The 27,838-nt window shown below is 55.8% G+C and overlaps 8 protein-coding genes across 8 annotated transcripts in view; 4 read left to right on the forward strand and 4 right to left on the reverse strand.

The window, feature by feature from the left end:
- Window positions 1-1,869: 1,869 nt before the first annotated feature.
- On the forward strand, window positions 1,870-2,987 carry CHGG_03504 (uncharacterized protein; the record flags this gene model as incomplete). The annotated part of the gene is made up of 2 exons (XM_001230019.1): window positions 1,870-1,981; window positions 2,068-2,987. The coding sequence occupies 2 exons, from the start codon at window positions 1,870-1,872 to the stop codon at window positions 2,985-2,987; spliced, it is 1,032 nt and encodes a 343-aa protein (XP_001230020.1).
- Window positions 2,988-5,517: 2,530 nt separating this feature from the next.
- CHGG_03505 (uncharacterized protein) lies at window positions 5,518-10,070 on the reverse strand (the record flags this gene model as incomplete). The annotated part of the gene is made up of 5 exons (XM_001230020.1): window positions 5,518-6,246; window positions 6,650-6,738; window positions 6,868-7,825; window positions 7,918-8,316; window positions 8,403-10,070. The coding sequence occupies 5 exons, from the start codon at window positions 10,068-10,070 to the stop codon at window positions 5,518-5,520; spliced, it is 3,843 nt and encodes a 1,280-aa protein (XP_001230021.1).
- Window positions 10,071-12,144: 2,074 nt separating this feature from the next.
- On the forward strand, window positions 12,145-14,246 carry CHGG_03506 (uncharacterized protein; the record flags this gene model as incomplete). Its single annotated transcript, XM_001230021.1, has 4 exons — window positions 12,145-12,948; window positions 13,007-13,136; window positions 13,193-13,297; window positions 13,351-14,246. 4 exons carry the CDS (start codon window positions 12,145-12,147, stop codon window positions 14,244-14,246), a joined length of 1,935 nt encoding a protein of 644 aa, XP_001230022.1.
- Window positions 14,247-16,001: 1,755 nt separating this feature from the next.
- Window positions 16,002-17,234, forward strand: CHGG_03507 (uncharacterized protein; the record flags this gene model as incomplete). Its single annotated transcript, XM_001230022.1, has 3 exons — window positions 16,002-16,154; window positions 16,269-16,970; window positions 17,106-17,234. The coding sequence occupies 3 exons, from the start codon at window positions 16,002-16,004 to the stop codon at window positions 17,232-17,234; spliced, it is 984 nt and encodes a 327-aa protein (XP_001230023.1).
- Window positions 17,235-17,983: 749 nt separating this feature from the next.
- Window positions 17,984-21,194, reverse strand: CHGG_03508 (uncharacterized protein; the record flags this gene model as incomplete). Its single annotated transcript, XM_001230023.1, has 7 exons — window positions 17,984-18,173; window positions 18,511-18,589; window positions 18,868-18,883; window positions 18,965-19,016; window positions 19,269-19,713; window positions 20,024-20,731; window positions 20,822-21,194. 7 exons carry the CDS (start codon window positions 21,192-21,194, stop codon window positions 17,984-17,986), a joined length of 1,863 nt encoding a protein of 620 aa, XP_001230024.1.
- A 555-nt stretch (window positions 21,195-21,749) lies between these two features.
- On the reverse strand, window positions 21,750-23,095 carry CHGG_03509 (uncharacterized protein; the record flags this gene model as incomplete). The annotated part of the gene is made up of 4 exons (XM_001230024.1): window positions 21,750-22,112; window positions 22,168-22,450; window positions 22,521-22,695; window positions 22,921-23,095. The coding sequence occupies 4 exons, from the start codon at window positions 23,093-23,095 to the stop codon at window positions 21,750-21,752; spliced, it is 996 nt and encodes a 331-aa protein (XP_001230025.1).
- Window positions 23,096-24,592: 1,497 nt separating this feature from the next.
- CHGG_03510 (uncharacterized protein) lies at window positions 24,593-25,965 on the reverse strand (the record flags this gene model as incomplete). Its single annotated transcript, XM_001230025.1, has 3 exons — window positions 24,593-25,016; window positions 25,160-25,626; window positions 25,819-25,965. 3 exons carry the CDS (start codon window positions 25,963-25,965, stop codon window positions 24,593-24,595), a joined length of 1,038 nt encoding a protein of 345 aa, XP_001230026.1.
- Window positions 25,966-26,511: 546 nt separating this feature from the next.
- Window positions 26,512-27,838, forward strand: part of CHGG_03511 (uncharacterized protein) — a gene marked incomplete at both ends in the record, with an annotated part of 4,083 nt that continues 2,756 nt past the window's right edge. Inside the window, 3 exons of the mRNA XM_001230026.1 lie at window positions 26,512-26,590; window positions 26,921-27,018; window positions 27,180-27,818. Coding sequence (XP_001230027.1) covers window positions 26,512-26,590; window positions 26,921-27,018; window positions 27,180-27,818 — 816 coding nt within the window. The remainder of the gene's footprint in view (window positions 26,591-26,920; window positions 27,019-27,179; window positions 27,819-27,838) is intronic.

Below are 27,838 nucleotides of genomic sequence, written 5' to 3' on the forward strand. Positions count from 1 at the left end.
TACATACACGGGCCGTCAATTGTCAGTTCTTTTTTCATGTTTCTCTGAAGCTTCATTCGTCTCGTCGCAGCGCGAATACCCCGGTTCGAACACATCCCGAAACTCTCTTCTGTTGCATAGAAGCGGGGCAGGTGGCGGTCGGCGTCATGGCGAGATGCGATACATTCCCTAGCCGGGGAAACCGAGTGGCTGGTGTATATTTGGTGTGTTCATAATGCGGGTGGTCTTGCTTCGGGGGAGGGGTTGGGGTTAGGCTTATAGTTAACGGAGAAGGACGGTCTTGGTGGGCTGGCTGTCTACGGGTGTTCAGTTATGTGTACATAAATAACGTTTGTGGTTTTGGAGTATGTATATTAGTCTCTCTAATTGTACGGTGTCGCCAACCTAATTGTACGGGGTCCGCACAGACTACATGGATTGCGCCACACCTGAGGGGATCTATTGCAGGGAACTCAGGCATCGATTTCTATCTGTCAACTAGCTAAGGGGGTGTCCGGTTCTGGCGTCCCGAGCTGTATGGCTGCACTAGACGCTGGACCTGTACCTCCTTGGGTCTCGTCTACTTTATTTTGCTAGCCTCGTCCCCGTCCGCGACCTCTTCCCCGTCTTCCTGTAGTCCCCCGATCCCCCTAGCCCCGTCCACGTCCTCGTGCCGGCGTCGGTGTCGACACTTCGATAACCCGAGGCTCAGCCCGTCTCAGGTGTGGCGCAATCCATGTAGTCTGTGCGGACCCCGTACAATTAGGTTGGCGACCCCGTACAATTAGAGAGACTCATATACAATGGCGTTGTTTAATTCGCGGTGCCTTCATGCCCTTTGCGTGTCCTTCATGAGTCATGATGTCGCCTTGCCACTCCACCGCTCCCGCCGTCCACCTACCCTTGAACATCCCGTGATCACTCCCACGGTGAGGCTCGCCCAGTGCCCACGTCTCGCGGCGGGTTCCCGAGTTCGCTCTAGGGTGGAATGTTCAGGTGCTTCAACTCCTCCAAGAGCATCAAGGTGCCGGGACATTGGAAACCGACGCCTAACGGATGGCCTTCATCATACTAATCGTGCCCCATACCTGTCTCTGGTGAACATACATGTAAATGAAATGGGAAAACTGGCCCCTGTGTTTTTTATCCTTTTTTCAGTATCCATCCCGAGTCCGTGTATCTGCACGAACAGGTCGAGGTTTGTTAGAACAAAGACATTGTCAACGACCGGGAGCTTGAAACTCTATCGTGCTGTTTTTTGTTTTATTGGTCGAGCTGTACGAGAAGTAAATAAACGACATCTCCTTGCAGGGAAGATCCTCGGAGAACAACACCAGACGAGGGAGTTGACCTCATGAGCTTAGAAGTTGACCTCATCATGGAAGTTTGGAACATGGTGATTCTCCACATTCTACCAATTACACCCACCCCATCCTGGTGAACATACACAATATAGCTGTTCAAGGTATATACACAGTCCACAACCTCCCATCCTCAATTCCCACAGCTCTATTTCGTGGAATATATAAGTTATGGAGCCACAGAGAGTACCTTGTGATAGTTTTCTTGTCTTTGTATCCCGCCACTCCCCCCCTTTCCCTCCGCAAGTCTATCCCATCTGAACTCTCTTCGACCGACCGACTTACTTTCAAAAGGCATTTGTTGTGGCTTCGAATTCACCACAATTTCCACAACATTTCACACACACACACACATACTTCTCTCTTGCTCGTTCGACGACACAACAAGACTGCTGACAACCCATTGCCTTGCCCTGAAAATGGCAATTCACCCTCCCATGCGTCACCTGCGGCGCCCCGGAACGAGACTTTAAAGTCTGCGGGTGTGATCTGGATCTTTGTGCAGCGCGCCAGGTCGCCCCCGGACACAATGCTGCGCGCGAGCGCTACGCCGAAAGCCTTCAGACCCCTTCTGTCAGCCACCAACCTGCACATAGCAGCACCGACAACGAACGGGAAGCGATCGATCGGGCGCTATATCAGTTACAACAACTCGGACCGGGCAGCCCAGAAAGGCCCTGGTTCTCTATCTCTCCAAACCCAACAATAACCTCCAACGTTATTCCAGTACATCGCGATGCGCCACCGGGCCACCAACCCAACACGAACCTCGGTGTCTATCTCGATCGGTCCACCCATGGTTTCGGAAACAGTTTGCTGCCCCATCACGGCACCAACAACCCTCAAGTCGGCCCAAACCTTACGCCGCTCCCTGGTCAGATGTTCGGCCAGATCCCGCAGAGCCATAGCAGCGCTCAGCTAAGCCTGAACTGGCAAGCCCAGCTTTATAACCCGATGCCAGTCCTCGACTTGGGCACGGGGCAAGGGTACCAACCAGCACAAGGCTTCTACGCCTACCCCATAACTAGCACCACCACCAGCCGCGGCCCATCAAACACCACCCGCCTTCCTCTCAACGCGGGCATGGGGCAGAGATACCAGCTTACGCAGGGCTTCTATACCTACCCCACCGCCTCCCTCCCCATAACCACCACTCCCATCATCAACAACAACAACAACCACCACAACATCACGACCAGCACCACCGCCAACCGCCACCCATCAAACACCACCTACCACCCCATGCTCATCCCCACCCGCAGCACCACCACCACCACCTCCACCTCCAGCCGCCCCTCCAGCTACGGCACAGGCCAGCGCGGGCAGCGCAACGCGCGCCTGCACGCGCAGGGGCTGTGCATCTGGTGCCAGCAGCCCAACGTGGACCTGCGGCGCAAGGGGTGCCCGGCGTGCCGGCCGCGGCGGGCGGCGACCACGGCGAAGTGGCGCGTGGAGAAGGCGAGGGCGGAGAGGGCGAAGAGGGCGGAGAGGGCGGAGAGGGCGGAGAGGGCGGAGAGGGCGGAGAGGTCGGAGAAGGCGGAGAGGGCGGAGAATGCGGAGAGGGCGGCGCGGGCGATGGAGGGGGTGGTGGCGGGGGTGGGGGGGATCGTGATGACAGTGGGGGTGAGGAGGTTGGAGGCGGTGTGATGGCATGAGGGGGTTGGGGAGATTGTGAGGGATGGGTGGGAGTATGTGTGATGTGGAGGTGGTTGTGAATAACGAAGAGGGTTGGGAAGAGAGTGTTCATGTTGAGGACGGGTGGGTGAAACAGGAGAGGGACGAGGAGGAGGATATGAAGATGAGAGGCAGCGAGAGCGTTGGGGGGGATTACCCTGTATTGTGAGGCTGATGATGAGGGTGTCGAGGGTAGTGGTGAGGCATTCGTTCATCAAGCAAGACTAGGGGTGACGAGGAGCTGGAGAAAGGAAAGGACAAAGACATTGTCAAGCAGACGGGGTAGCGGGTTTAGTTAATGTGTGCTCGAGAAGCAGGCGCATCTAGGATTGTACCGTTGCTGGGTTTAACTAGGGCCTTAGGTGTTTTCTTATTTGTCTTGATAACCAAAATTTTGCTTTATGCTAAAGGTCCACGCACCACCTCAAGAAGAAATCTACCTCCCTTGAGCAATTCATCATCAACAACTACGCCTCGATGATGTATATTGGAAAATCAACCCTTCCAAAGTTAGCTAATCTAATTTGTATCTCTGGGAATTAATTACCCTCAAAGATTAATTCGTTCTGTTACTGTCTAAACTTCATGAACTTCATTTTCGGTTCAAAGCCCAGCACAACTTGGCCGAACCCCCGAACACGCCGCTGCGCGGAACGACTCTTGGAGCATCCTGGTTATCCACAGCTCTCGCATCACTTTTCCAAATTCGCTATCCATATAGCGCTTTGGCAATATACTTGGTATAAATGAGAATTCAGATAGTTAGTTATATCATCACAGAGATACGGCAAATAGAGACACGACTTGGTGCGAAGCTACGAGCCTACGATACCAATGCATCAACACGTCTCCATGTCATCAACAAATCGAAATGTGGTGAAACCTGAATATGTGATCCAACCGCTCGTTCGAATGGGGCGGATATACCGAGGTGCTCGTGAAGATGAACTTGCTTCTTTGCTAGGACCGACTTTTCCGGTGTCATGGTAACGGCCGATTAGCGATTAGCGCGTGTGACGAACCTACTTCAGGGCCTTGTCCTGTTAGGGTTCAGCTTCGGTTGAAGGTAATCTCTCAAGGGTGCTTAGGTTCGGTGCAGCCAAAGGGTGCACAACAAAGGCTTGTCTCAACAGTAGGCTCTCGAGCTTGTCGCGAACTGTAGTTGTGATTGCTAACTGGAGAACTCCCGGAGCTCTCCAGAACGAGTAACTATATACTATCTAATTTCTGAGCTCTAGCCAGCTCTCAAGAGCTTGCTAGAGCCCACTGCTCTTGGTGGCTCTCGAGAGCATGTGAGAGCAGTCCCTGACTAGCTGTCAGGTGCTTCCTAGAGCGCCCCGTGATTGGTTCCTCAAGCGACTGGCTCGGGACGTCCCGCGCCCCTGTGGTCCCACTTGTTGGCATATTCGTGACACAACGTTGGCAAGGCATGACTACTTCGCAACCAAGACGATCGATCTCCGAAGCAAGGACAGCACGTTCACGCTGTAGGTCACGGCGAGCGACGCTCATTCGATTAGCCATAACGAACTCACAGGGGGTGGAGGACTCACGAACAAGAAGGAGTGTTGACGCGTACGCAGGAAATAAGCGATCTCTCGGGGTCGAGGGACGTTGGGGAGGGGCATCGTGTCATGAATCGGCCGCTGCGCATGACGGGCCGTGCGGGGCACAGCAGGACTGTGCCAGCCAATCATTAGGAACCGACCCACAAGGTAGACAATGGTAGACAGGCTACCATGGGCTACCATCGCAATGTGTGGAAGACTAGATAGTATATAGTCACTCGTTCTGGAGAGCTCCGGGAGTTCTCCAGTTAGCAATCACAACTACAGTTCGCGACAAGCTCGAGAGCCTACTGTTGAGACAAGCCTTTGTTGTGCACCCTTTGGCTGCACCGAACCTAAGCACCCTTGAGAGACTACCTTCGACCGAAGCTGAACCATAACAGGACAGGGTCCTGAAGTAGGTTCGTCACACGTTGTTGGGATGCGACACCGCGGAAGCGGTGCGTGATGTTGGAAGACGGGAAGAAATGTTTGAACGGCGTGCGGGCGGGCAAGAAATGCAGCGGCCCTAACGTGGCCAATACCCGTGAGTATGATTGCGTCGGCGTTGTCGTCCTTACTGATCGTCCTAGTTTTATCAAATTTATCCGAGCAGGAAAGGGTGGCGAAGGATATTGAGGCGGCAGAGCGAGCACTTGCGGAGGCCTTGGGTCGCTTGTCGCGTTTGCGCTCCCAGCAGAAACGGTTGCGGGATCGTGGTGCGGAGGCGTTTCGTCGCGGGATGGAGCGTCTGGAGGCGGAGGAGGAGCCTCCTTCCCCTGCTCCCATGTCCCCCCTCCAAGAGGCTGTGGGTCTGGCGCAACAGGCTGGTGGCTTTGGCGGGTTGGACTGGGAAGCTATTGGGATCCCATCCGCCGATGTCGACCCTCTCGTTTGGGCGCAAGAGTATGTTGCTCGTTGTCCTTCCTTCCCCTGCTCCCGTATTAATCGTTCCCCTAGTTTTTCTTTGAACGATTCTTCCGCCGGGGGCGACCTGTCGCTTGGTCCCCCTGTGGCCGATCCGGGTTTCTCCGGTGGAAGTCCTCCAACTCCTTGGGGCAGTTGAAGTTCATAGCGGGTTGCCATGAATTGTCTTCGGGGCCGAATCCTGCCCATTTGACCAAATACTCGATTCGTCCTTTCGTGATGCGTGAATCCAAGATTTCTTCAACGTCCCAGAGTTCCTCCTCATCTTCCGCCTCGGCGTCCTTGTCGAGTCGTGCGTTATTGGGCGCTGGTTCCAGAAGCGAGATGTGGAAGACATTGGTCCGTAGTCGCATTGTTGAGGGTAGCGCAAGCGCGTAGTTATTCTCCGAAATCTTTTTGTCGATTTTGAATGGTCCGATTTTGCGAAAGTCGAGCTTCCTGTTTGGTCGCTTCGTGCGAAGATTCCGAGAAGTGAGATAAACTTTGCCCCCCTCTTCTAGGCGAGGTCCCTCGAGCCTGTTTCTGTCGTAGAACTTCTTCATCCTGGTTCGTACGAACTCGAGTTCTTCTTTGAGCATCGCATGCAGCGAGCTCATTTTGTCGGCCTTGACTGCCGCTCTGGGCACCGAAACGTCGGGCCCTTGTCGCAAATCTGCTTCGTAGCCGTAATTCGCGAAGAATGGCGTGACCCTCGTGGTTTCCGTGACGGTGGTGTTGTAGGCGAGTTGCGCCGTTGGCAACAGCTCAACCCAATCATCCTGTTGCAAGTTGACATATAACCGTAGGTATTGTTCGACAATCTAGTTGAGTCGTTCCGTCTGTCCTGTGAGAGACGAGGGACATTTAGGCGAGGCGCGAGGGCACTGCCGATGAGACTCTATTCTGCTAATCACAACATGGGGAGAAAAGGAAGAGAAGCTGGAAGAGCTCTCGCGATACAGGAGTTAAATGCCAGCGCGTGTGGCCACGTGCCCAACCAAGTGGAGCCACAGTGCACTCCGACGGCAGCTGCAGTCACATGTCCGTCCGTCTGTGGGTGGCAAGCGGTCGAAAGCTTACTCCTCGTACCCAGCTTCGTCATCAGAGCTTGCCAAAACTTTGATGCGAACTTCGTGTCTCTATCCGTGATCCATTCCTCCGGCCATCATGGACCGAAGTGACGTTGCGATAGATCACGTCTGCGAGTTGTTCTGCTGACCATGACTCTTTGTAGGGAAGGAAGTAGCTCCACTTGGTGAGTCTGTCCACCACTGTGAGGATGCTGTCGTACTTCGTTCCCGTCGCTTGAGTCCTTCGATGTTGGAAGCTTGGTGATGAAATCCATCGTCACCGAGCTCCATGGTCGTTCTGCGACTGGTAATGGTTGCAACAGTCCATACGGCTTGTGTGGCCGTACTCTGCCAGGACTTCTTCTGTCGCTTGCTTGATTCCTGGGAAGTCGTAATTCTGCTTGACTTTCGCAATTGTTTTGCCGATTCCCATGTGCCCTCCGAGTTTTGACTCGTGGATCTTTCGAATGAGCTCCTTTTGGTCGCTGGGCCTGACGTAGGCCTTGTCGTGGTACCAGAGTCTCGTTCCTTCAAGTCGCAATGCTGCGATCTTGGATTCTGGCTCTTCTTGCCATGCATCGCGCTCGTCGTCCGCGATGGTCCCTTGGAAATCTCGTTCCAATCTCTGCTCCCTGAAGACCGCACAGCATTCTACAAACGGTTGTAGAGGCCTGGCTTCGGGATCTTCCGACTGCTGCTGAAGTGCTGCGATCTCGTAGTCTTCAGTCGGTTGGGAAGCGTGCCGTAGCGATCCGTCTGTCTGCTGATGTAGCAATGGTGATGAGGCTTCAGACGTGTTGTCGTGGTGATCCGCTCTCCTACTCAAGGCGTCCGCTCGTGCATTTTCCGAGCCTTTCTTGTAGTGGATCGTGAAATTAAATTCGGACAGGAATTCTGCCCACCGAGTTTGTCGTCCATTCAATACCTTCGTGGTGGTGAAGTACCGTAGGTTTTTGTGGTCCGTGTACACCTGAACTTCGTGTGTTGTGCCGCTGAGGTATGGTCTCCACTCCTGAAATGCTTCGATGATTGCGAGAAGCTCCTTGTCGTGGATCGGGTAGTTGAGTCTTGGCCCCTCGAGCTTCTTGGAGAAGAACGCAACTAGGTGCAGCTTGCCGTCCTTGTCCTTTTGACCAAGTTGTCCTCCGATCGCGAAGTCCGAAGCGTCAGCTTCGACTTCGAAAGGCTTGCTCGGATCAGACAGCATGAGTACTGGATCGGCGATAATCGCATCGCGGATCTGTTGAAAAGCCTGCTCGTGCTCCTGCTTCCATTGGAATGTGGTATCCTTTTCGTGAGTTCGTGTAGAGGTCTCGCGATGTCGCCAAAACTCTTGATGAACATCCTGACAAAATTGGCAAATCCGACGAATCCTCTGACCTCGGTGGCGTTTGTTGGTGTTGGCCACGTCCTGACAGCTTCCAGTTTCTCGGGTTCGATCTTGACCCATCCTGGGGAGATCTCGTAACCCAGAAACACTGTCTTTTTGACATGAAACTCGCTCTTGTCCTTGTTGACTGACAACTTGTGCTCGTGCAGTGCATCCAGCACCTGCCGCACGTGTTCTTTGTGTTCTTCGAGTGTCTTGGAGTAGATGAGAATGTCATCCAAATAACAGACTGCGAATTTATCGAGGCAATGCCGAATTGCGTGTTCGATAGCGGCTTGAAATGTCGCCGGCGCGTTGGTCAATCCGAATGGCATGACGAGGTACTCATAGTGCCCGTCGGTAGCGGGTAAGGCGTGTTGTTGGCGCCCCATACTGATACAGGAGGTGTACTAGCCGAGCCAGTGTTGTTACTGTTATTGTTAATATTGACGTGGAAGGTTGGTATCATCGCATTGCGCGGGACCCTCCCTCTTACGTTGAACGGCTGACCCACCCCTGAATTTGAGGTTTCTTGTTGTTGTTGTCGTTCCTGATCCGCCTCCTGGCGCCATTTCCTGTGGAATGCGACAGGCGGGTTCTCTATTGTAGTCCTCCCTTCTCGAATCGCTACTACCCACATCGAGAGTTCGGCATTCGTAAGTTGGTGATGCTTCTTGTCGCCCTGGTCACGCCAGCAGCAGATATTCGCCATGCCGTTGCGGTAGTTCTTGCAGTTGACGCCGAGGCCACACTTCCAGCGGTTGTGGAGGTCCACGTATAGAAGCCGTGTCAACTTGGCTCCTTGTTCGCGGCTCATCTCGATATCAGCTTCGTGTCGCTTGAGCAGGTCCGCCAACATCGTATTGCTGGTGCTTTTGCGCGTGGATGGCGCCTTTGAGGTGCCTCTGTTGGGAGTCAGCGCCGCGGATGCGGCTCTGGGCATCTGCGTACCCGGGCGCCCTGATCGAAAACTGGGGGTTCGAAACGCGGACGGCGTTGGCGTTGAGATGCCATAAATCGGCGAAGGCGCGGCGCCGACAACTATATCGTCGTTGTTGGATGGCGCCGCAAGTTCAAATTCGAACTCCAGAGTTAGTTCAAACTCGGTACCCCCTGCCTCTACCATCTGGGTCATGAGCGAGTCAAAATCGATGTAGCCAACAGACGAAGGCGACCGAGGCGCCACATTAAATATCGTAATGTCTTGATTCTTGCGCTGGCTAGCCTGTTTACTGAGGTGGACTTGACAGGATATAAGGGCGACTGAGCCCTCCAATCCAGCCTTCTGAACCAGCAGTGGTACATCATCTATCAAATTTGCGTAACTGTGCCCAACCGCCTGTTGAAGGCTGAACCCATCAAACGGCTCGTCGACACTCGCCGCAGTTACATCAACGGGAATCGCTTTCCGACAAAGGTATCGCGAGGGGACTGGCGGCGGGATCTTGAATGTTGCAAGATATTGGTTACGGAACCACTTGACATCCCGCTGGATCTTGACAAAGACGGCCTTTGGCGGTAGAGGAGGGGGGGGAGGCTCGCTTATTCGTTTCAACGGGCGTTTGGGTGTCGATTTGGGTGTCGACCGGGGCGGTATCGACTGGGCACTAGTAACGACGACATCGTCGTCGTCAAAAGGATTACCAGCTTCGCTATACATACTGGTATGCGACTCGGGAATCACGGTTGACTCCCGGATCACAATCCTGGGTCCGCCTGGCTGTTGTGCCCGCCCCGGGGCTGGTAATTGCAGCTCTTCGACATCGCTATCGACAATATATTCCGACTGGGGTATTTCGAACGGGGGGTTGGTCGGCTTTCGAACGACAATACGGCTGGGAGGCGCTTTCTTCGTGGGCACGATCTCCGTGGCGGGGCGCTTCGGTGCAGCCTTCTTCGCGGGCGCCGCCGTCTTTACGGATGCCGCTTTCTTCGTCATCACACGTATTCGTTTCGGTCGCGCATTCGCCTGCGAATCGGTGGGATTGATAATTTCGGATGCGGTTGTCGAAGGCTGGTTGGCGCTCTCCAGTGTGATCCGCGTCGTCTTGCGTGTCGAGACGGCGGTCGACTGGCTGCCCGCCTCAACACCAGAAGATTGCGTACTGACGGTATCGCTAGTCGTATCAGCCCGCGCGCGCTTCGAGCGCCTTGTGGTTGGCATGTTGAAGCGAATAATACGACGAAGTGGGCGACGAAGTTGTTGGATATATCTGGGGAGCTGGCCGGGTCGCTTGAGGATGGATTTCAGGGGCGCGCGTGCGGGCCCCGAACTTCCATTCAAAACAAAACCAAAAAAAAAAAAAAAAAGAAACAACAACAAAACAGTCGAAATCAATCACCACAGCGATGCGAATAGCCTCAATTGCGGCCTGTTGTGGCATTTGATGGCGCCGTCTACTGATTCTTACCGCCCAGGCACGCGCCCGCAAATTTTACGTGTGATGCGCCAGCACAAAAAACGCGCCAAGACGGCCCTGGCGTTTGCCGCACACAGTGGGAGACTTTGCATCCTTTGGGCTCAGGTACAGATCTGTACGGGCTGCTATCAAAGCGCGATGTACTGTATCGGGCATTTCTAAACACCCAGACTTGGAGAAGTTGCAAATTGTGAGAAGCAAACAGTTCGAGGACCATTCCTTTTGGTAAAATCCTTCTAGACCAAGCATTTGAGGCTCAGTGACTCAAAAATCCAAGCCTCAACAAGGCTGTTCATTGAGTAGCCTGGTAGTTTTCAAGTTCTGGGAAAAGACACACTTTATTAAACTCGGGGAGCAATTGGTCGCCACCGGCATCTCGGCAGCTCAATGTGTGTGCTGCAACACAACCCACCATTAAATACACACCAGCTGAAATGAAGAGACTCTTCCCTTCGGATAGTGCACTGGGCCCTTCTTGATTAACAAAGGACGAACTTGACAAAATGCCATCGATTCATTTCCTTCCCAGAAAGGAGGTTCGCGACAATGGTAAAGTCATCCAGAGAAAGGGTTGAGTAACAATTCGATGATTTGGCGTTGTTTGCTCATTCGAGGGTGTCGGGGAACTCGAGTGACCATCACGCGAGACATTCCCGGTCATGGTCCACCTTCTTCAGGTGGGTCCCCGATGTTAGTTGAGGTGCCGTTCCCGACATGAGGCACAGGTGGGCAGCCGTGGATTCAAGGTGCTTGGATGTCAAATTCAGTCAATGGGAAGCATTAACAATGCCTCATACCCTTTTTAATCCTTAGGGCGAATTCTAAATTCCATTGTGCCTCTTCGTTGCACCTCAGCAAACAGTTAGTGAGGGCCTCAGCTGGGGCGAGCACTAACAACTGCGACCCTCCCCGCACCCGAAGCGACGGGCAGCAGCGGGAAGCACAGACCAGGCCGCTGGCGATAACGCAATTTCTGGTAGGAAGACGCAAAGCAGCTCCACCATCCGATTTCGCCATTCCGCCTGCTTCTTGCACCAAGTGTCGCACTCGAACAGCCAGCATATCGCAAGTCGACCAGACGCAACAATCCCTCGGCCAAGCACAGTTCAACCCTGTTGCGGTGGCGTTTGTACTTTTGTGACCATTATAGTCACCATTTTCCCGACCGATGGCGGGGAGCAGATCCAACTACAGACGAACGCAACAATTGAATCAGCGGGCTGTGATAGACTCAGATTGACGAGATCCCAGTTCCAAGTCTCCCTTGCATCGCCTGCAACGCCGCTCGCTGCCCAACCCTGCCTTCCTACCGCCCCTCGATTGCGAAGTACCAGCAGCCCATTGCGTGCCACCCTGCCGCTTCTCTACCACTTACCCGGCCGCTTGACCGCTCCGAGACCCGGCCAGTCCTGACACAGGGTCAGCGTCTCAACCACCATCAGCAGCAGCACGCAATCGGCTCAGCCTGACCGTCACTGGCAAGCGAGCCCAATGCTTGCACGGGCCATCTAATCTGGTACCAACGCAAGAAACCCATTTGCTTGCGTTTCCCGCCCTGCCGCCCCTATGGAACGATTCCAATCTTCCACCATCCCCCATGGCCACCCGCCGCACCCGAGGCACGATGGCATCGAACCCTCAACAGATGACGCCGACCAGGCGCCCCTGAGAGACCGATCCACAACGAGACATAAAATTACTCCAGTTCTCAACCGGGAGGTCGACGACCAAGATCAGGCGGTGGACACGACCAAAAACTGCAATCACCTACGGCCAGAGGAGGAGGCACGGCATCGGTCGCGCGGCAGCCTGACCAACATGTCGTCATCACTGATAGGGAAGACGGTCACGCCCTTCTTGAAGGAGCACATTCCGGCCATGTACGCGCCCGTCGGGAGATCGAGAAACGAGCAGTCGGCGAGAGAGAAGAACCCAAACACGAAATACTGCTACCGCCACCGACCCGACTCGAAATGTCGACGAGCCGCCGACGAGGCCAAGATGGTCATGATACAACAGGAGCTGGACAAGCTCACCTCGGCCGATCAACAAGCCATCACCCACGTGTGGTCGTTGTTCTCCGCTGCGCCGTCGCGCCATCGCGAACTCATGTTGCAGGGGGTCCTCGCCCAGCTCTGCTTCCCCCAGCTGTCGCTTGTCTCCCGCGAGGTGGGCGAAGCCCTCAAGATCGACTTCATCGCTGCCCTGCCCGTCGAGATTGCGCAAAAGGTCCTCTGCTTCCTCGACACCGTGAGCCTCACCAAAGCCGCCCAGGTCAGCCAGAGGTGGCGCTTGCTAGCCGACGACGATGCGGTCTGGGTGCGCATGTGCGAGCAACACGTCAACCGAAAGTGCACAAAATGTGGTTGGGGGTTGCCGCTTTTGGAACGGAAGAAGCTGCGCAACTACACGCGGGCGCGCCAATTGGCCAAGGACAATTCCAACGGAAGGATACAGGAACTCAACGACTCGTCGCCAGCTGAAGCCCTGGGACACCCATCGGGGAAGCGACAGATTGAATCGGCCGATGGCCCCGATGGCAAGCGGCGGTGTATCGACAAGCAGCCGGAGGAAGAGCCTATAACCCGGAGCTGGAAGGCCGTGTACAAGGACCGGTGGCAGGTTCGTGCATACTCTCGGTCGTTGGTCTGACCGACTCGATGCTAATGTGGTTAATCAGGTCGGATACAACTGGAAATACGGGCGATGCTCGGTCAAAACGCTCAAGGGCCACACCAACGGCGTGACATGCCTCCAACTCGACGACAACATCCTCGCGACCGGGTCGTACGATGCTACCATTAAGATCTGTATGTACTCTGCATACTTTGCGGGTACTCGACCCAGGGCTAACCTCGGCGGATAGGGAACATTGAGACGGGCGAGGAGATTCGCACCCTTCGCGGCCATGCACGAGGCATCCGCGCTCTGCAGTTTGACGATTCCAAGTTGATCAGCGGCAGTCTAGATAGTATGTTCCCCCTTCTCATCGGCTAGGTGACTCAATCCGCTGACTTGGTACAGACACCATTAAGATCTGGAACTGGCGTACCGGCGAATGCATCTCGACGCTGCAGGGCCACACCGATGGCGTGGTGAGCGTGCACTTCGACGCGCAGCTCCTCGCCAGCGGGTCGATTGATAAGAGCGTCAAGATCTTCGACTTCAACTCCAAAGAGGCCTTCTGCCTAAAGGGCCACACTGACTGGGTCAACTCCACACGGCTTGACATTAGCAGCAGGACTGTCATGTCAGCATCGGATGACACAACACTAAAGCTATGGGACTTGGACACTCGGCAGGTCGTCCGGACCTTTGAAGGCCACGTCGGCCATGTTCAACAAATCCTGCTTCTCCCGCCAGAGTATGAGCCCGACGACGAGCTGATGACCGGCACCGCCGGGCCCGGCGACAATACCGACGCCCTCTCTACCGCGAGCGGAGGTGACGGGAATTCGGCGGCGGCTTTCATGCACCCCGACCGGCGCAGCAACTCACCATCTCGAGACGAGGACATCCGCCAGATGTACGGATCGACCTTTGCCTCGGACCCCTCGCGCCCTCTCCCTCCCCGGTATTTCCTGTCCGGCGCCCTGGACAGCACCATCCGCCTCTGGGACAGCGCGACAGGGCGGTGTATCAAGACCATGTTCGGCCACCTGGAGGGTGTCTGGTCGCTGGCCGGCGACACGATCCGCGTCATTAGCGGGGCCAACGACGGCATGGTCAAGTGCTGGGAGCCGCGCAGCGGGAAGTGCGACGCGACGTTTGTGGGGCATAGGGGCCCCGTAACGTGCGTCGCCCTTAGCGATAGCCGCATGGCGAGCGGCAGCGAGGACGGAGAGATCCGCATCTACTCGTTCAAGGATATTGGGACCGCCAACGGGCAGTGCGTGCTGGATGTCGGCACCCCGAACTAGTTAGGGCTTGGATACGGCGCGGCGTTCAACATCGAGCCGCTGCATGAGGGAGTTTGAAGGTTTCTTTTTTTGGTTTTGGGTGTCTCCTACTGGCGACCTCTTTTTGCTGAGATCCGCCCGCAAAAGCAGGGCACTTTCATTGGCTTTTGTTCCTTGGCTTCTTCTCGGTGGGTTTGGACTGGCGGTTTGGTTTATTTGGCGGCGCATCTTCTGTTGTCTGGGATGTGCAATGCGAAGGGGTACCAAAAACTCATAGATGGGCACGGCGGAACGGACATGGGTTTCTGGTTGGACATGAATACTCAATACCCGATTTAACAATGCGATAATCACAACCTGTAATTCCCAGACATTTTCTTTTTCGAGTTTTCCACACCCGGGCTCCCCTCCAGCTTTGTTGTTATCGGGTTGTCACTTGTTGGAGCGCCAGTGACCATCCCTTTCGGCACCCGCAAAATGACCTCGGCATTGGCTGCTCGCGGCTGGGCGACCGTTCCCGGGAGCATCCGAGCTCAGTGTGGGGCAACGCACCTCAAAAGACCCCTCAGGCTTCCCCGCAGAATCACAAGCTCGGCTTGGGGTCGGTTATCGATACGTCACTGCCCGATCACAAGCCAGGACAGAACATTTCGGCAACACTTCTTGCTTTGGGGTGTCCGGGCCATCTCCCTTGACCGCAATGGGAGTTTGTCACGACGTCAGGTTGCCCGTTTACGGCCACGTGTTGCCCAATCCCCTCTAGTGTTCAGTGGAAAGGGCATTTGGTTCGACAGAACAAGCCGAGGGCTGACTCGACATTCCATCATTCCCCAAAGTGACGGCGAATCTGCCGGTGGTTTTGGAGACAGCTGCCAGGCACAGTTGGAGATGTGACGTTAGGGTGCTCCGCTAAGCCGAACGGGTTGTCATCAACGGAATAGTCACACCCTGACGCAACACCGAGATATCTTGTACATCTATCCTTTGTCTTTATGTCATTGGCGTTGGCCTCTTGCCTCTTGGGGATGCAATCTCTCTTTCTCATTGGTTTTCTCGGCTACGGACGAAGGGGTTAGTTGCCTCTCCAGGCCAAATCCCTTTTGACTCAACCCACCATGTGGATCTCGCTCCCTTCCGTCAAGTGACCCGACGCTTGGGGCCGGCCACGGTTCTAGGTCCATTAGAAGCATATATGGGGTCGGGATCTCGTTTGTTCGGCCTTGTACCCGCTCGGCTCGGCTGCTGTTCCGTCCAAACACCCGATTTGCCGCGAAGTTGAGAGTCATACTTACACCCCAATAATATTTCCCCCAAACACCACCTCATCCATCTCCCACCATTTGCTTTTTATTTGTTCTCTGATTCCCCTCTAGTGATACCCTCTCCTCTGTACCGTTATTCCTGGTGGACTCATACACCAAGATCCCTAGACCCGACTGTGGAGGTGATCCACATTACTATCTCTCCCGTTGCCCGGATCCGTTCGTCCTACGCTCTTTATTGAGATAGTTTCTGTCTTTGGCTTTGTATTTACCTCGACGACTTTGCGAACGACAAGACGAGTTCGCAGCATTATCTCTACGCTTCGGAGCTTTCAAGCCACGGCGCCGCAGCTTTGCTGGTTGGACGAGTCTTGGGATATCATCATCCTCGGCATCCGGAGAAAGGGGCTTGGCATCGGCACGGCGATTCCTCGATATCAACTTGTTGGAGCCGTGAGTGCGGTTTAATGAGTACGACGAAAGAAAAAAGTAAAAACATACACAAGCATACAATATGGCGACAAAAGTTGGGAAAGATGGCAAAAAGCCAGCGTCCGCGGCAACCAACTTGATCGGTGAGCCCCAGCCCATGGCCGCATCCCCGGCCCGGGTGCTGGTGTGCCCCATACTAACTCGACGGGTCGATTCACAGCTGGCGGAGGTGCTGGTATGATGGAGGCGTTGGTGTGCCATCCCCTAGGTCAGCAGGGACCGTCCCATTCCACCCCCCGTTGTATCAGGAAACACCAGCTGACCCGGGCCTTGCCCAGACACCATCAAGGTGCGCATGCAGCTGTCGCGGCGCGGCCGAGAACCGGGAATGCCCAAGCGCGGCTTCATAGCGACCGGTCTCGAAATCGTGCGCAAGGAGACGCCGCTCGGACTATACAAGGGACTCGGTGCCGTGTTGACGGGCATCGTGCCCAAGATGGCCATCCGCTTCACCTCGTTCGAATGGTACAAGCAAGTGCTCGCGCACAAGGACACGGGCGTCGTCTCGGGCCAGAGCCTCTTTCTGGCCGGCCTCGCCGCGGGCGTCACCGAAGCCGTGGCGGTGGTGACCCCGATGGAAGTGGTCAAGATCCGGCTGCAAGCGCAGCACCACAGCATGGCCGACCCGCTCGACATACCCAAGTACCGCAACGCGGCGCACGCGCTGTACACCATCGTCAAGGAGGAAGGCGCCGGGGCGCTGTACCGCGGCGTGTCGCTCACGGCGCTGCGCCAGGGCAGCAACCAGGCCGTCAACTTCACCGCCTACACCTACTTCAAGGAGTGGCTGTACCAGTGGCAGCCCGAGTACCGCGGCGCCAGCCTGCCCAGCTACCAGACCACCCTGATCGGCCTGGTCTCGGGCGCCATGGGCCCCCTCAGCAACGCCCCCATCGACACCATCAAGACCCGCCTGCAGAAGATGCGCGCCGAGGAGGGCACCTCCGCGCTGCAGCGCATCACCAGGATCGCCGGCGATATGTTCAAGTGCGTTTGCGTCCTGGCCCCGGACATGCATCCCCCCTCCTCCCCCCTCCCGTCCTGCTCTACTCGAGATGAGTGAACCAGCGCTAACCAACCCACCCACCCCCCAACCAGACAATAAGGCGTGCACGCCTTCTACAAGGGCATCACGCCGCGCATCATGCGCGTCGCGCCCGGCCAGGCCGTGACGTTTACCGTCTACGAATACCTCAAGGAGAAGCTCGAGAAGAGTGGGCCGGCCGTCCTGACGGGGGGAAGGTACGAGGAATAAGTGCTGATGACTTATATGCTCCCTTAAAACCCCCGCAATACCGCACGATACTGTGCCGCGCCACGCATGCCGTCGACCATTTCTTAATGGAGATAATATTCCTTAATGGAGAGAATTGGTTGACTGGCTGCGGCGTCCCCCTTACTAGATTGGCTTGTTTGTCTTTCTAGGTGTACTTGGGTACTCTTCAATGGCGGCAGGGTGGATGGCTTTTCTTTTGGTTCCCTTTTGAGAATGGTAATGCTGATGAGTTTCGCTCCCTTTTCCTATTTTTACAGTCGCGATCGAGAGTTCAACAGTATGAAAGCTAAGGCTATGTAACGAGTCTCTGGGAAGAGAGAGGAGGGGGTGGATACGTCGCGTGGGCATCGAAGGTGTGGCTGGGTATCTTGGTGTTTTTTGGGTGGGCGGGTAGAAGCTAAGAATTAGAGAGGGGCAGAGGCGAAAGGATATGGCTCGCGCCTATGGGCCGGGGTTTCGGGTTTGGAATACGTCCTATGGAAGTGCGTTGTCCGCTCGGAGAAGGCCGTGTTCATATACCATCAATCGGGACGAAATCGGCCGCATTACGTCCTTCATACATAGCGGCAAACAGTCGAGATTCATAGACATTTCACAACGCTGCCCGCTATCCTCTAGATCTACGTGTCACGGCCTCGGGACGATTCTTCAACCCGAGTCGGCCATCTCGTACAGCCACCAACCACGAGCTATTTAACAATCGGTGGCATATGGCTAACATTTCTCACCTACTTAGGTACTCTAGCCACTCTCCACGCTTTGCACGAAGCGAGCTTTTGGTGTGCGCGTTCCATTTCCGAACGGTATTTGACAGGCGGGTGGAATCGATAGGCATCAGAAGGCTCATCGCCCGCGGCGTCATGCTCAATGCTGTTCAGGGACTGGCGAAACGAGGTCTCACCACCAACGAGGCCTAGACTGAAGAGGTAATGGGAAGCGTCGCGGGTGTTGACAATGGGTTTTCATGAGTGCCCAGGTGATCGTCAAGTACCTTCCTGCCACTATGATGGAGAGATGCACAGGGGACGACTCTCTCCTCATCACCTGTTGATCTCATTTTTGCCGAATCAACTAAGTCCACCCCACACCTTCTCTCGGTAATCCAAGGAATGAGCCTGTTCGCTAACCCCCAATAAAATGCAACGGTATAGTCAACGGCATATGCCATGCCGCCCAAAATTCCCAAGCCATGGTTGGCTGGAATTGCTCGCGGCGTGCCAAAAAAAGAAGGTCTGTGTGGGGCGAAATCACTTACACGAGACCAACAAACCTTACCAATAATACCCAGACTTCAAGCTGCCAGCCACGGGTCGGCGTAGCCCCGAGAAATGCATCTTTTAGCATCCCATAAAGTACAAGCAATTCTGGTAATGGAAGAGGGGATGGCTCTTTGTTCTAACACTAGATATACACCTAGGAACTAAACATGAAAAGACGCAAAGGACAATTCTGAGGTTTTGACATGAGGGCCAGGAAAATAGAGAAGACCGGGAAGCCAGCGTAAATAAAATATCTGGGGCATTATATATCCGCGCTTGAGGCGTCGCAGCCCAGAGAGATAATGGTCCCATGAAAGATTTGCATCTGGGAACGTGAGCTTTCGCCTCCGTACGAGGGCCTCGCAGGTGCTAAACAGCAAAACGAAAGCGTTTAGTTATAAGATCCCAAACTAGGTACCTCAGGTCAGAATGTAGAACCTAGCTACCTACCCAATCTAGGATGGGGAACACCATGAGTGCAAGTCTATAAGCGAATATAAGCCTAAGAAAATCAATGACATAGCGCGGGCTACAATCTAAAGCTATCTGATTTACGAATAACACCATCCCTTTCATACACAGCATCATTCCATAAATCCAACCCAACCAACCTCTACCCGACCCTGCCTAGATACCCGATACTTTTCTCAAACAACCCACCTCTCTTCCAGCCCTTAAGTTCCCAACCCCTACAAGTAACCACCCACCCACCACCCACCAACACCAACTCACCCCTCACTACCAGGCAACTTACACCACCGCCTTCCTCACCTTCACAAACAGCGGCTTCTTCTCCCACAAAATAAACGCCCTCTGCCTCACCCACCCCAAACTCTCCTCACACACCTCCAAATCAAACCCATAAAACAACCTCCCCACCACCAACCGCATCTCATGCCACGCCATATTCTGGCCCAAACAATCCCGCGGCCCATACCCAAACGCCTGCATCGCCTCCCGCCGATCCCCCGCGTACTTACCACCACCCCCAGCACCACCAGTACCTGTTAGCCAGCGCTCCGGCGCGAAGGTGTCTGGGTCGGCAAAGTTGGACGCGCTACGGTAGGTCGCGTAGTGGTGCACCGACACGCGCGTGTCGGCGGGGATGAAGCGGTCGAGGACTGTTTTGCCGGAGGCGGCTACCACGCGGGGCACGCCCACGGGCACGGGCGGGTACATGCGCAGGGCTTCGTGGATGCCTTTTTTTTTTGAGAGAGAGAGGGGTGGGGGGTTAGTTTGGTGTGGCGCGGATGGGTTGGGTTCTATGGGTTGGGGGTGGGGGTGGCGACGGGGGTTGGGTTGGGGGTTTCGGTGAGGGATTTGGAGATGGGAAAATTTGAAAAAATGAGTTTGGGGTTGAGGGAATTCAATCAATCCAGAGGCTGGGCTGGATCGGGGTTGAGGGAATTGATAATGCCTCAGAGGTAAATGAGATGGTGTTGAGTGGTTGAAAGGGGGTCAGGTGATGGTGTTGTGTGCGAGATGATACTAGTGGCCAGGGGCACTTACAGGCATTCAGATATTTTAGCGGGGCGGTGCTTTCCATGGTGATCTCATCCTCGTTCTGGAACCGGCCACGCAGCTCCTGGGTCAGGAGCGCCAGCTTGTCCGGGTTGGTCAGGAGGAAGTAGGTCAGGCCGGACATGGCCGTGCCCGTGGTCTCACTCCCAGCTAGCATGAAGACGTCGGCGTGGCAATACATCTCGTCCAGGGTAAGCTTCTTGTCGCCCTGGGCCGACAATACCAGGTTCCAGATGTCGGGCTCGTCCGAGCCACGCTCCAGCCGCTTGTCGACGCGGTCGGCCGAGAACCGGAAGTGGTTGTACTTCATGTCCCGGACGGCCTTGGGTTCCACGAGGTCAAAGAGGGCTTGGAACAGGGGGTAGTACTGGATCAGCTGGGCGATGGGGATGGCCCGGATGGAATCGAACACGGCCTGGACCCAATGCGAGTAGGTGGTCGACTCGAGCTGGCCGAGCGACTGACCGAAGGTCAGCTGGCCCATGATGTCGAACGTGGTGAGCTGGAAGAGCTTGGCCATGTCCACGGGCTTTCCGGCCTCGCCGGCTTCGGCCAGCTTGGAGAGCAGCTGGTCGACATGGCTCCGGAACACGGGCTCTTGGCCCTTCAAGGCACGCTCGGAAAAGGCCGGGGCGAAGAGGGCGCGGTACCGCCGATGGTCTTCATGAGCGGCCGCGCTGTTGATGCCGTAGATGCCTGTAGCGCTGATCAGTATGGCGGTTGGTTCGACCAACATGTAACATGCAACATGCAGACCAAAAAAAAAGACTGGGGGGTAAAACCGACCGTTGGCAGGGGTGACAAACCACTCCTTCGCCTTGGCAAACTCCCTCCCTCCCTTTTCGTGACGGTTGTGCAGGGCCTTCCAGACGGAGCCCCCGTCGTCGACGAAGCTGAGGTCGTTGGGGCTGTAGCGCACGACGGGACCGTACCGGACGTGGAGCTTGTGCATCCACCGCACCTGCGTCCCCGTGATGCAGGCCACCCAAAAGGGTATGCGGCTCACGGAGCAGGAGGCGGGACCGGGGAAGCGAGCGAGCGGGTGGAGCGTTGCCGAGTGGATAACGGTGGCAAGGAGGTAGGCGGCCACGGCAGCGAGGACTGCGGTCACCGCAACCGTGCCGTTTGGCCACTCGGAAAGAGAAGAGAGCCAAGACATGGCGAAGAAGAATCCGAGGTTGAAATGTCAGAGTCCGGGCTGTCTGTCTGTCATGCACTGTGTCGAACGCACAAGATGGTTGCCAGATTTGCTCTCTCCTGCAGTAGAGAGGTCGTATCGACGGGAGGTCCGCAGACTGAACGCGACGCTTGCCCACTTATACCATCAGTCTTATTAACCGACGTGGCCGGAGAGGCCGAAAGATCGACAAGGGTCACATCGAAGAGGATACCGACCAGGACTATATCCTTGCCGACAGGGGACGTGCCTCGTTTTTGCCGCACGAGCGAAATAGGACTGGGGTACCGACAAGGGCGAAAAGTCCCGTGAGGACCACTGAGAGCCATGCAGGACCGGCGAGGATTATCATACTGTGTTGAATGCAGGAACCTGCATCATGTGGCTGGCTCTCTCGTCCGCGAGAGCCGCAGCCAAGAGAAGCAACGGGGAGATAGATAGCTCAGGAAAGTAAGATAGTTTATTCGTAACGTTGCCGGTCTCTGTCTAGTCTATTTCATGCCGCTCATGCCTCTCAAACACACCCTACTATAAACCCTACAAACTCATGGTCGCAATCTTTGCATTCTTTGCCTTTGGCAACAAGCGCAGCGTGCGTGTCCTCTTGACCACCATGCCGCGGCTCCCAAAGTAGCGCTGGCTCTCGTAGCTCCAGTGCAGGACGCCACTCACGCACTGCGCCATCCCGTCCACCAGCCTCTGGACGTCGAGATCTACGGGCCCGACCCAGCGCGGGAGCAGGCTGTACAGGGCGTTGAACTTCTCCATCTTCTCGCGGCTCAGCTCGCCGGCCTTGTCGATGGCGTCCTGGACGCCCACCTGGAACTGCGCCATGATTATGGTCACAATGTTGTGCTCGTCGTCTCCGACGGCCTGTTCCTTGTTGTACGAGAGCAGATCCTGAAGAGACACAGGTGAGTATGACAACCAGCTTTCCCATGAGAGGCCAACTTACATTGCCAATGACAATCAAATCCACGGCGAGCGTCTCCAGCATGCGGAGGATTGGGTGTTCCCGGATGTGATCTGGGATGTCCATGTCCAGCTCCCAAAAGGCGATTGTGGAGGGCGCGCCCGAGGTGTGGCGGCGCAGGGGGAAGTAGCTGTCGAGATCGAGGATGCGGGACTCGGATCGGTGCTCGGCCTGCTGGGCGACGGACTCGACGTAGTCGATCCACGTCTCCAGGAAGCGGCGCTTGAATGTCTTGGTGGCTGTCTTTGGCAGACGGAGCCAGAACCTGTTGAGTGGGTCGAGTCAGCTCCTGCTCGACTAGAGCTGCCGTAGGAGGGGAGGAGGATTGCACGTACTGTCGTGCGATCTCGCCACCGATCCATTCGCCCTTGGGACGGGGCTTATGTGGATAACACAGAGCATCCATTTGAATACTCGCCTGGTGCCAGACCTCTTCGGGGGTGGACTGGTCTGAGTACTCGTCGAACATGAAGAAGAGGTGCATGAGGTCGCATCCGGATCGTACGTATTCTGCTCATGGTGGCGAATTGGTTAGCAAGGCAGGTCGACGGTGGAGTCCACGAAGACACTCGTAGGTAGTCTACGTCTTCTTGGATGTCTCACTCACCTCGTGGCATGCGTGCGTAGCACATTCCTGCGAGAAGGTCTACATGTTTCCCCCTCGGTCAGTAACCTGGGGCCGGGACTTGGGGTTTACTGCACCTCTCGGGCGCCACCGGGAGGAGAGAGGCTTACTGAGCTTGCCGTAGTCGTGAATTAACCTTTGTGTCTCGGGGTCGAAGGCCCCGAAGCTGGCACTCCATTCCAAGCACTCCTCCTCGAGGTCGGCTAGATGCGGACTGACATACCGGGGCCAGCTCCAGACGGACTCCAGAGGCGGCAGCCTCAGCTTTCTCACTGGCGCGTTCATCCCGAGAGTCTGGTAAGAGGTGGTAGCTGCGGGCAGGGTGCAGATGACAGGGTTGTGTTTTCAAGACCAAACCGGTTGCATCAAACTAAGACCCAACAAGAGTTACCAACAACCAACAGCACACACCATGGGCAACGCGGGGGTATTATAATAACATGGGAAGCCCAAGAATAAGATCACCCGGCCGGCTGGGAACGTGGAATCGGGCAAAACCTGCCTCCCTCGATCACGGGATGACTCCCGCACAACCAGTCCGCAATGTCCCCAGCCAGTCCCGGCGAGCTCAGGAATCTGGAATCCGATATTACGATCCCCCTATTCCCATGTTGGCCTGGTCCTTGGGGTTCTGAAGTCCCGCCGATAAGGATCCCCCTTGTTGCCCAGCGTCCGCTGCGACCCTGATTCCCTGCTACCACTCCTTCGGTACAACCTTCTTTCCTTCGGTAAGACCCTTGTCTTGCTGGTTCCGAGCCCGAGCGACCGACCAACCCCACAACCGTCGCTTCGAACGCCTCCTGGCCCGGGGATTGGGCTTGAGCAGATCAGCAAAAAAACTTGCCGTTCACGGGTTCACGGAGGGGATTCTGAAAAAATACAGGAGGCGGCGCAGCTACCGCTTTCCCCTGCACAAGGGAGCCCAAGGGACTTCTCTTCGGCGTGGGGTAACACTGGGCACGACGAGGTGACAATGACGGGTGGACTCGGCTCGGTCGGTTCTGGCTCCGTGGAGGATTCTTGGAAATAACTACCCTAGTGTTTCTCGTGAGTGGGTGACTGGGACTGAGACTCCACGGTGCCGCCCTCCCCCTCGGTAGTCGGCAGCGGTGCGATCGGCCCCAACTCCCTTGTGAAGGGGACGTGCTCTCGAAGATGCCCCCGGTTGTCTCATCGGGCATCGTTGAAAACTTTTAAGCTGAGCGGGGGTCAAGGAGTTCAAGATGGGGGATGTCGGTGCGGGCACGCCGAGGGCACGTGGACGATTTCCTCCGGCCGTTGCCAAGTGAGACACCGAACTTAAAGAGTTTTTTGCCATTGGGGGCAGAGACTATGGGCAGGCAGTTTGGGGGTATGGGTCTCGTGATCGACGTACAAAGTTTGGCGTCATATCTGAGTGCATGTACGTGTATCTCATCATGTTTGGGGGCCGAGGTAGTCTTCATGAGTCAGCTCTCAGTCAGGCACGTTGTAAAACCCGTTGTGAATGGAAATGACGTTTTCATTTTCGTTCATATTTTGGAGAAGCCGTCAAAAAAAAATCAAAAAATCAAAAGCCGTCTCACGCGGGAAATTAGTGCCCTGTCCCACATCCCCCCTGTTCAGTCCAATCCCATGTAAACAAACCACGCAACCGCCCCCCCCCAAAAAAAAACCGAACCCCGAACCGAACCAGAACCTGGGCAGAAAGACCCACAACGGGAATCCCACGCCCTGTTTTTTGCCCTTGTATGTTGCCTGCTCCTGCATGCTGTGAAACAAAGTGGACTCGGGTAAATGCGCTCAACACATCTCACGACGGGCCTGTCCTGGTCCGGAGTGCCCGTTACCACCCTCGTTGGCGGACCAGTTGTCATATTCGACGGTAAAGACGTCAGTGCGGTGCACGACACCCGTGTTCAGCGGCTGCTCGTCCTTGTCGCTGCTCTCATCCGAGCTGGCCGCCTTGATGTCGGTGCGGCTGCTCAGCTTGCTGTGACCGCTCTTGCCCATGCCGCCCATCCCATAGGACGAACCCTTGCTGCGCTTGTTCGTCGACGACATGCGGCGCACTAGCGGCCTGAAGAAGGGGATCGAGCACGCGATCACCGTGGCCACGAATTCAGCCACCAGCCAGATCAGCACCACGGCGGTCCCGTGAGTGAAGTCGGCGCTACGCGAGACGGCAGGAATGGTCGAAGACTTGTAGATACCGACCACACCAGCACTGCAAGGGACGAGACAAGGGTCAGTATCCGGTCAAAGAGGGTGGGGGGGGTCACACGGGCAGTGATCACAAGGCCAGCAGAGAATTCCAGTGGCTTGCAAGAGAAAAGAGGGGTTATAGGGGTAGAGGGGTATATGACTTACACCACACCAAGACTCATGGACGCAATAATACCCATCTTCTCACGCTTCTTCATCTGCAAGTTCCAAATGACCAAGCTGGGGAAGGCAGTGAGGACCAAATCCATAGCGGCCGAGTAGCCGGCAGCAAACACGCCGAGGCCGATGACCACATTGCCGTCAACACAACCCTCCGTCGGCGGGACGCCGCACTGGAAGAACTGCACGATGGAGATGGCACCCATGGACCCGTTGATGGTGACCAACATGAACCAGAGGGCCGCCTTCTGCCATGGCTTGGTGACAAGCCGGAGCAGGGTGATGATGAAGGATGACTTGGAGACGGCGATGGCGATGACGGCGAAGAATTGGCCGATGGGCAAGTAGTACATCAGCTTGGGCAGCTGGGTCAGGTCGGCGTCGGCGAGGTGCTTGCCCAGACCCCAATGGGTCGTCTGGATGGAGATGATGACGAAGACGAGGAAGAGCGCCTGCACATGGTAGTTAGCGGGAAGAACACCCCACGAGTCAGATTCACCGCCCAGGGAGCCAGCCCCAGCTGAGCCGGCAACGATCCCGAGACTGGCACCCCCATCCCCATGGGGGTCCTGGTTCCGGGCTCGCGCGTCCGAGTGGGAGTTGATGGGGAGGGGGAAAAAAACGTATTAAAAGAGGTACCGTACCCATGACAAAGCGAGGATGGCATCGTCGAGGCCGACTTTTGTGCTCATCGACTGCTTGCAGTAGAAACGCAAGGACATGAAGATGAAGGACACCACGGTGCAGACCACCATGGTGATGGTCATGGGGGGGCCATTGTCGTCAGCCATTGTGGAGGAGATTGACGGGCACTAAGGCTGAGGTCGAAAAACTCCAGGGCCAAAAACACAATGAAAACGAATGAGCGTGTGTACAAAATGAAAGGAATGTTGTTTCGATGCTCCGCCTTGGTCGGGCGGATGCCTGAGTTAAAGGATTGTGAGGGCCTGGAGGGGTTGCAGAAGAAAAAGGATCATCATAATTGGGACCGTTATGGCATTAGGTTCATTTACACATTTCCATGTCGCCTCGCCTTTGAGGAAAGGGCCCTGAGGGGCCATCTGTAGGAACAAGGGGATCCAGACGGGTCCAGTGCGACGGCAGCCTTCTCGGCCCGCTGTGGTGTGTTGCTTCTGACAGTTCTCCCCGTGCAAGATACGGGCTCAACGGTCGCCTACGGGCCAATCGGAGGAACAGTGCTCCTCGCGTGCTGCGTGCCGTGAGTGGAAGTGGGGGAACTTCCAGGGGTGGCTTAACGAAACCCGTCCATGGAGCCTTGGGGGCGCTGGGGCATTTCCCATCCTTTCCCATTCCTCCCCCATCCCACGTCTTTCACCATGTCGATCCAATCGGATAGCAACAAGTCCTCCGCGGGCCCTCTTCCCACCCCTGAGCTTTCCAACCAACTGCAACATCGTTTCCATGCAACCTCCCCCCCCTTCACCTGGCCTTGACCGCTGCTCTCCATTTGCTTTCGGAGTCGCAGCTCATAATTAATTCACAAACGCGGCTGCTGCATCTCCCGTCGCTTGCTTCTCCCGACTGAGACTCTGAGTCGCAGCCGAATTAACTTAAACCAACTAACAGTAACGCCTCTCATTGTCACACAGTATCACAAGTACCACACAGTAGGAATTCGTCAAAGAAGAAAATATGGGCGCCGTCCTCTCCTCCGTCCAGGGGACGTTCCTGCTCGGCGCGGTCCTGGCGGGTCTGTACGCTCTGTACCGTGCCGCACTACCCAAGCCTCTCGCCGGCATCCCGTACAACCGAGATGCCGCCAACAAGTGTTCGGGGATATCCCCGAGATGATGGGCTATGTCATGCGTACCAAGCGGGTCTTTGTAAGTCGTTGTCGTGGTTGTCAACTTTGTCCTACCAACACACCCACCCCCCACCTATTCTAGCTCCAGAACTCGCCCCCATCACAAAATTATTTCCCACTCGATGAGTCTCCAGGTCATCTTCATATGGCTAACCAATGTCTTTGTGTAACCGTGGATAGGACTGGTTGACGTCGTTGACGGCGCGGCACCAGAGCCCCATCATCCAGGCGTTCATCGCCCCCATGGCGCTGCCGTGGGTGGTGGTGACGGACCCCTTTGAGAGCCAGGACATCCTGCTGCGGCGCACCAAGGAGTTCGATCGCAGCGGCTTCTTCGGGGATCTCATTGGCGGCATCCTGCCGGAGCAGCACATCCAGTTCGTGTCGACCGACTCCCGCTACAAGAACAACCGCCACCTGATCAACCACCTCATGGCCCCCAGCTTCATCACTGAGGTGAGCGGGCCGCAGCTCTACAAGGCCGCCTCGACCTTGATCAAGCTGTGGGAGATCAAGTGCGACACGGCCGAGGGCCACCTCTTCCACGCCCACCACGACATCACCTACATGGCGCTGGACAGCATCTTCGCCGGCTTCTTCGGACACCCGGAGGCCGAGAGCATCACCACCAGCCGTGTGCGGACTGTCTCGCAGTGGGAAGCCAAGCGCGAGAAGAAACTCCTCGCCAGCCTTGACGAACCCGTCGAGTTCCCGGAACCCGAACTCCCCGCCATCTTCGCCGCCGCCATCACCCTCGCCAACTCGGTCACGACACCCAACTTCTTCCCCTGCCCGCGCTCACTGCTGGGTGATGCGGCAGTTCTCCTTCATGGAAGAAA

The sequence above is a fragment of the Chaetomium globosum genome, genomic scaffold (genome assembly GCF_000143365.1).
Source record: "Chaetomium globosum CBS 148.51 scaffold_2 genomic scaffold, whole genome shotgun sequence".
Lineage (NCBI taxonomy): Eukaryota > Fungi > Ascomycota > Sordariomycetes > Sordariales > Chaetomiaceae > Chaetomium > Chaetomium globosum.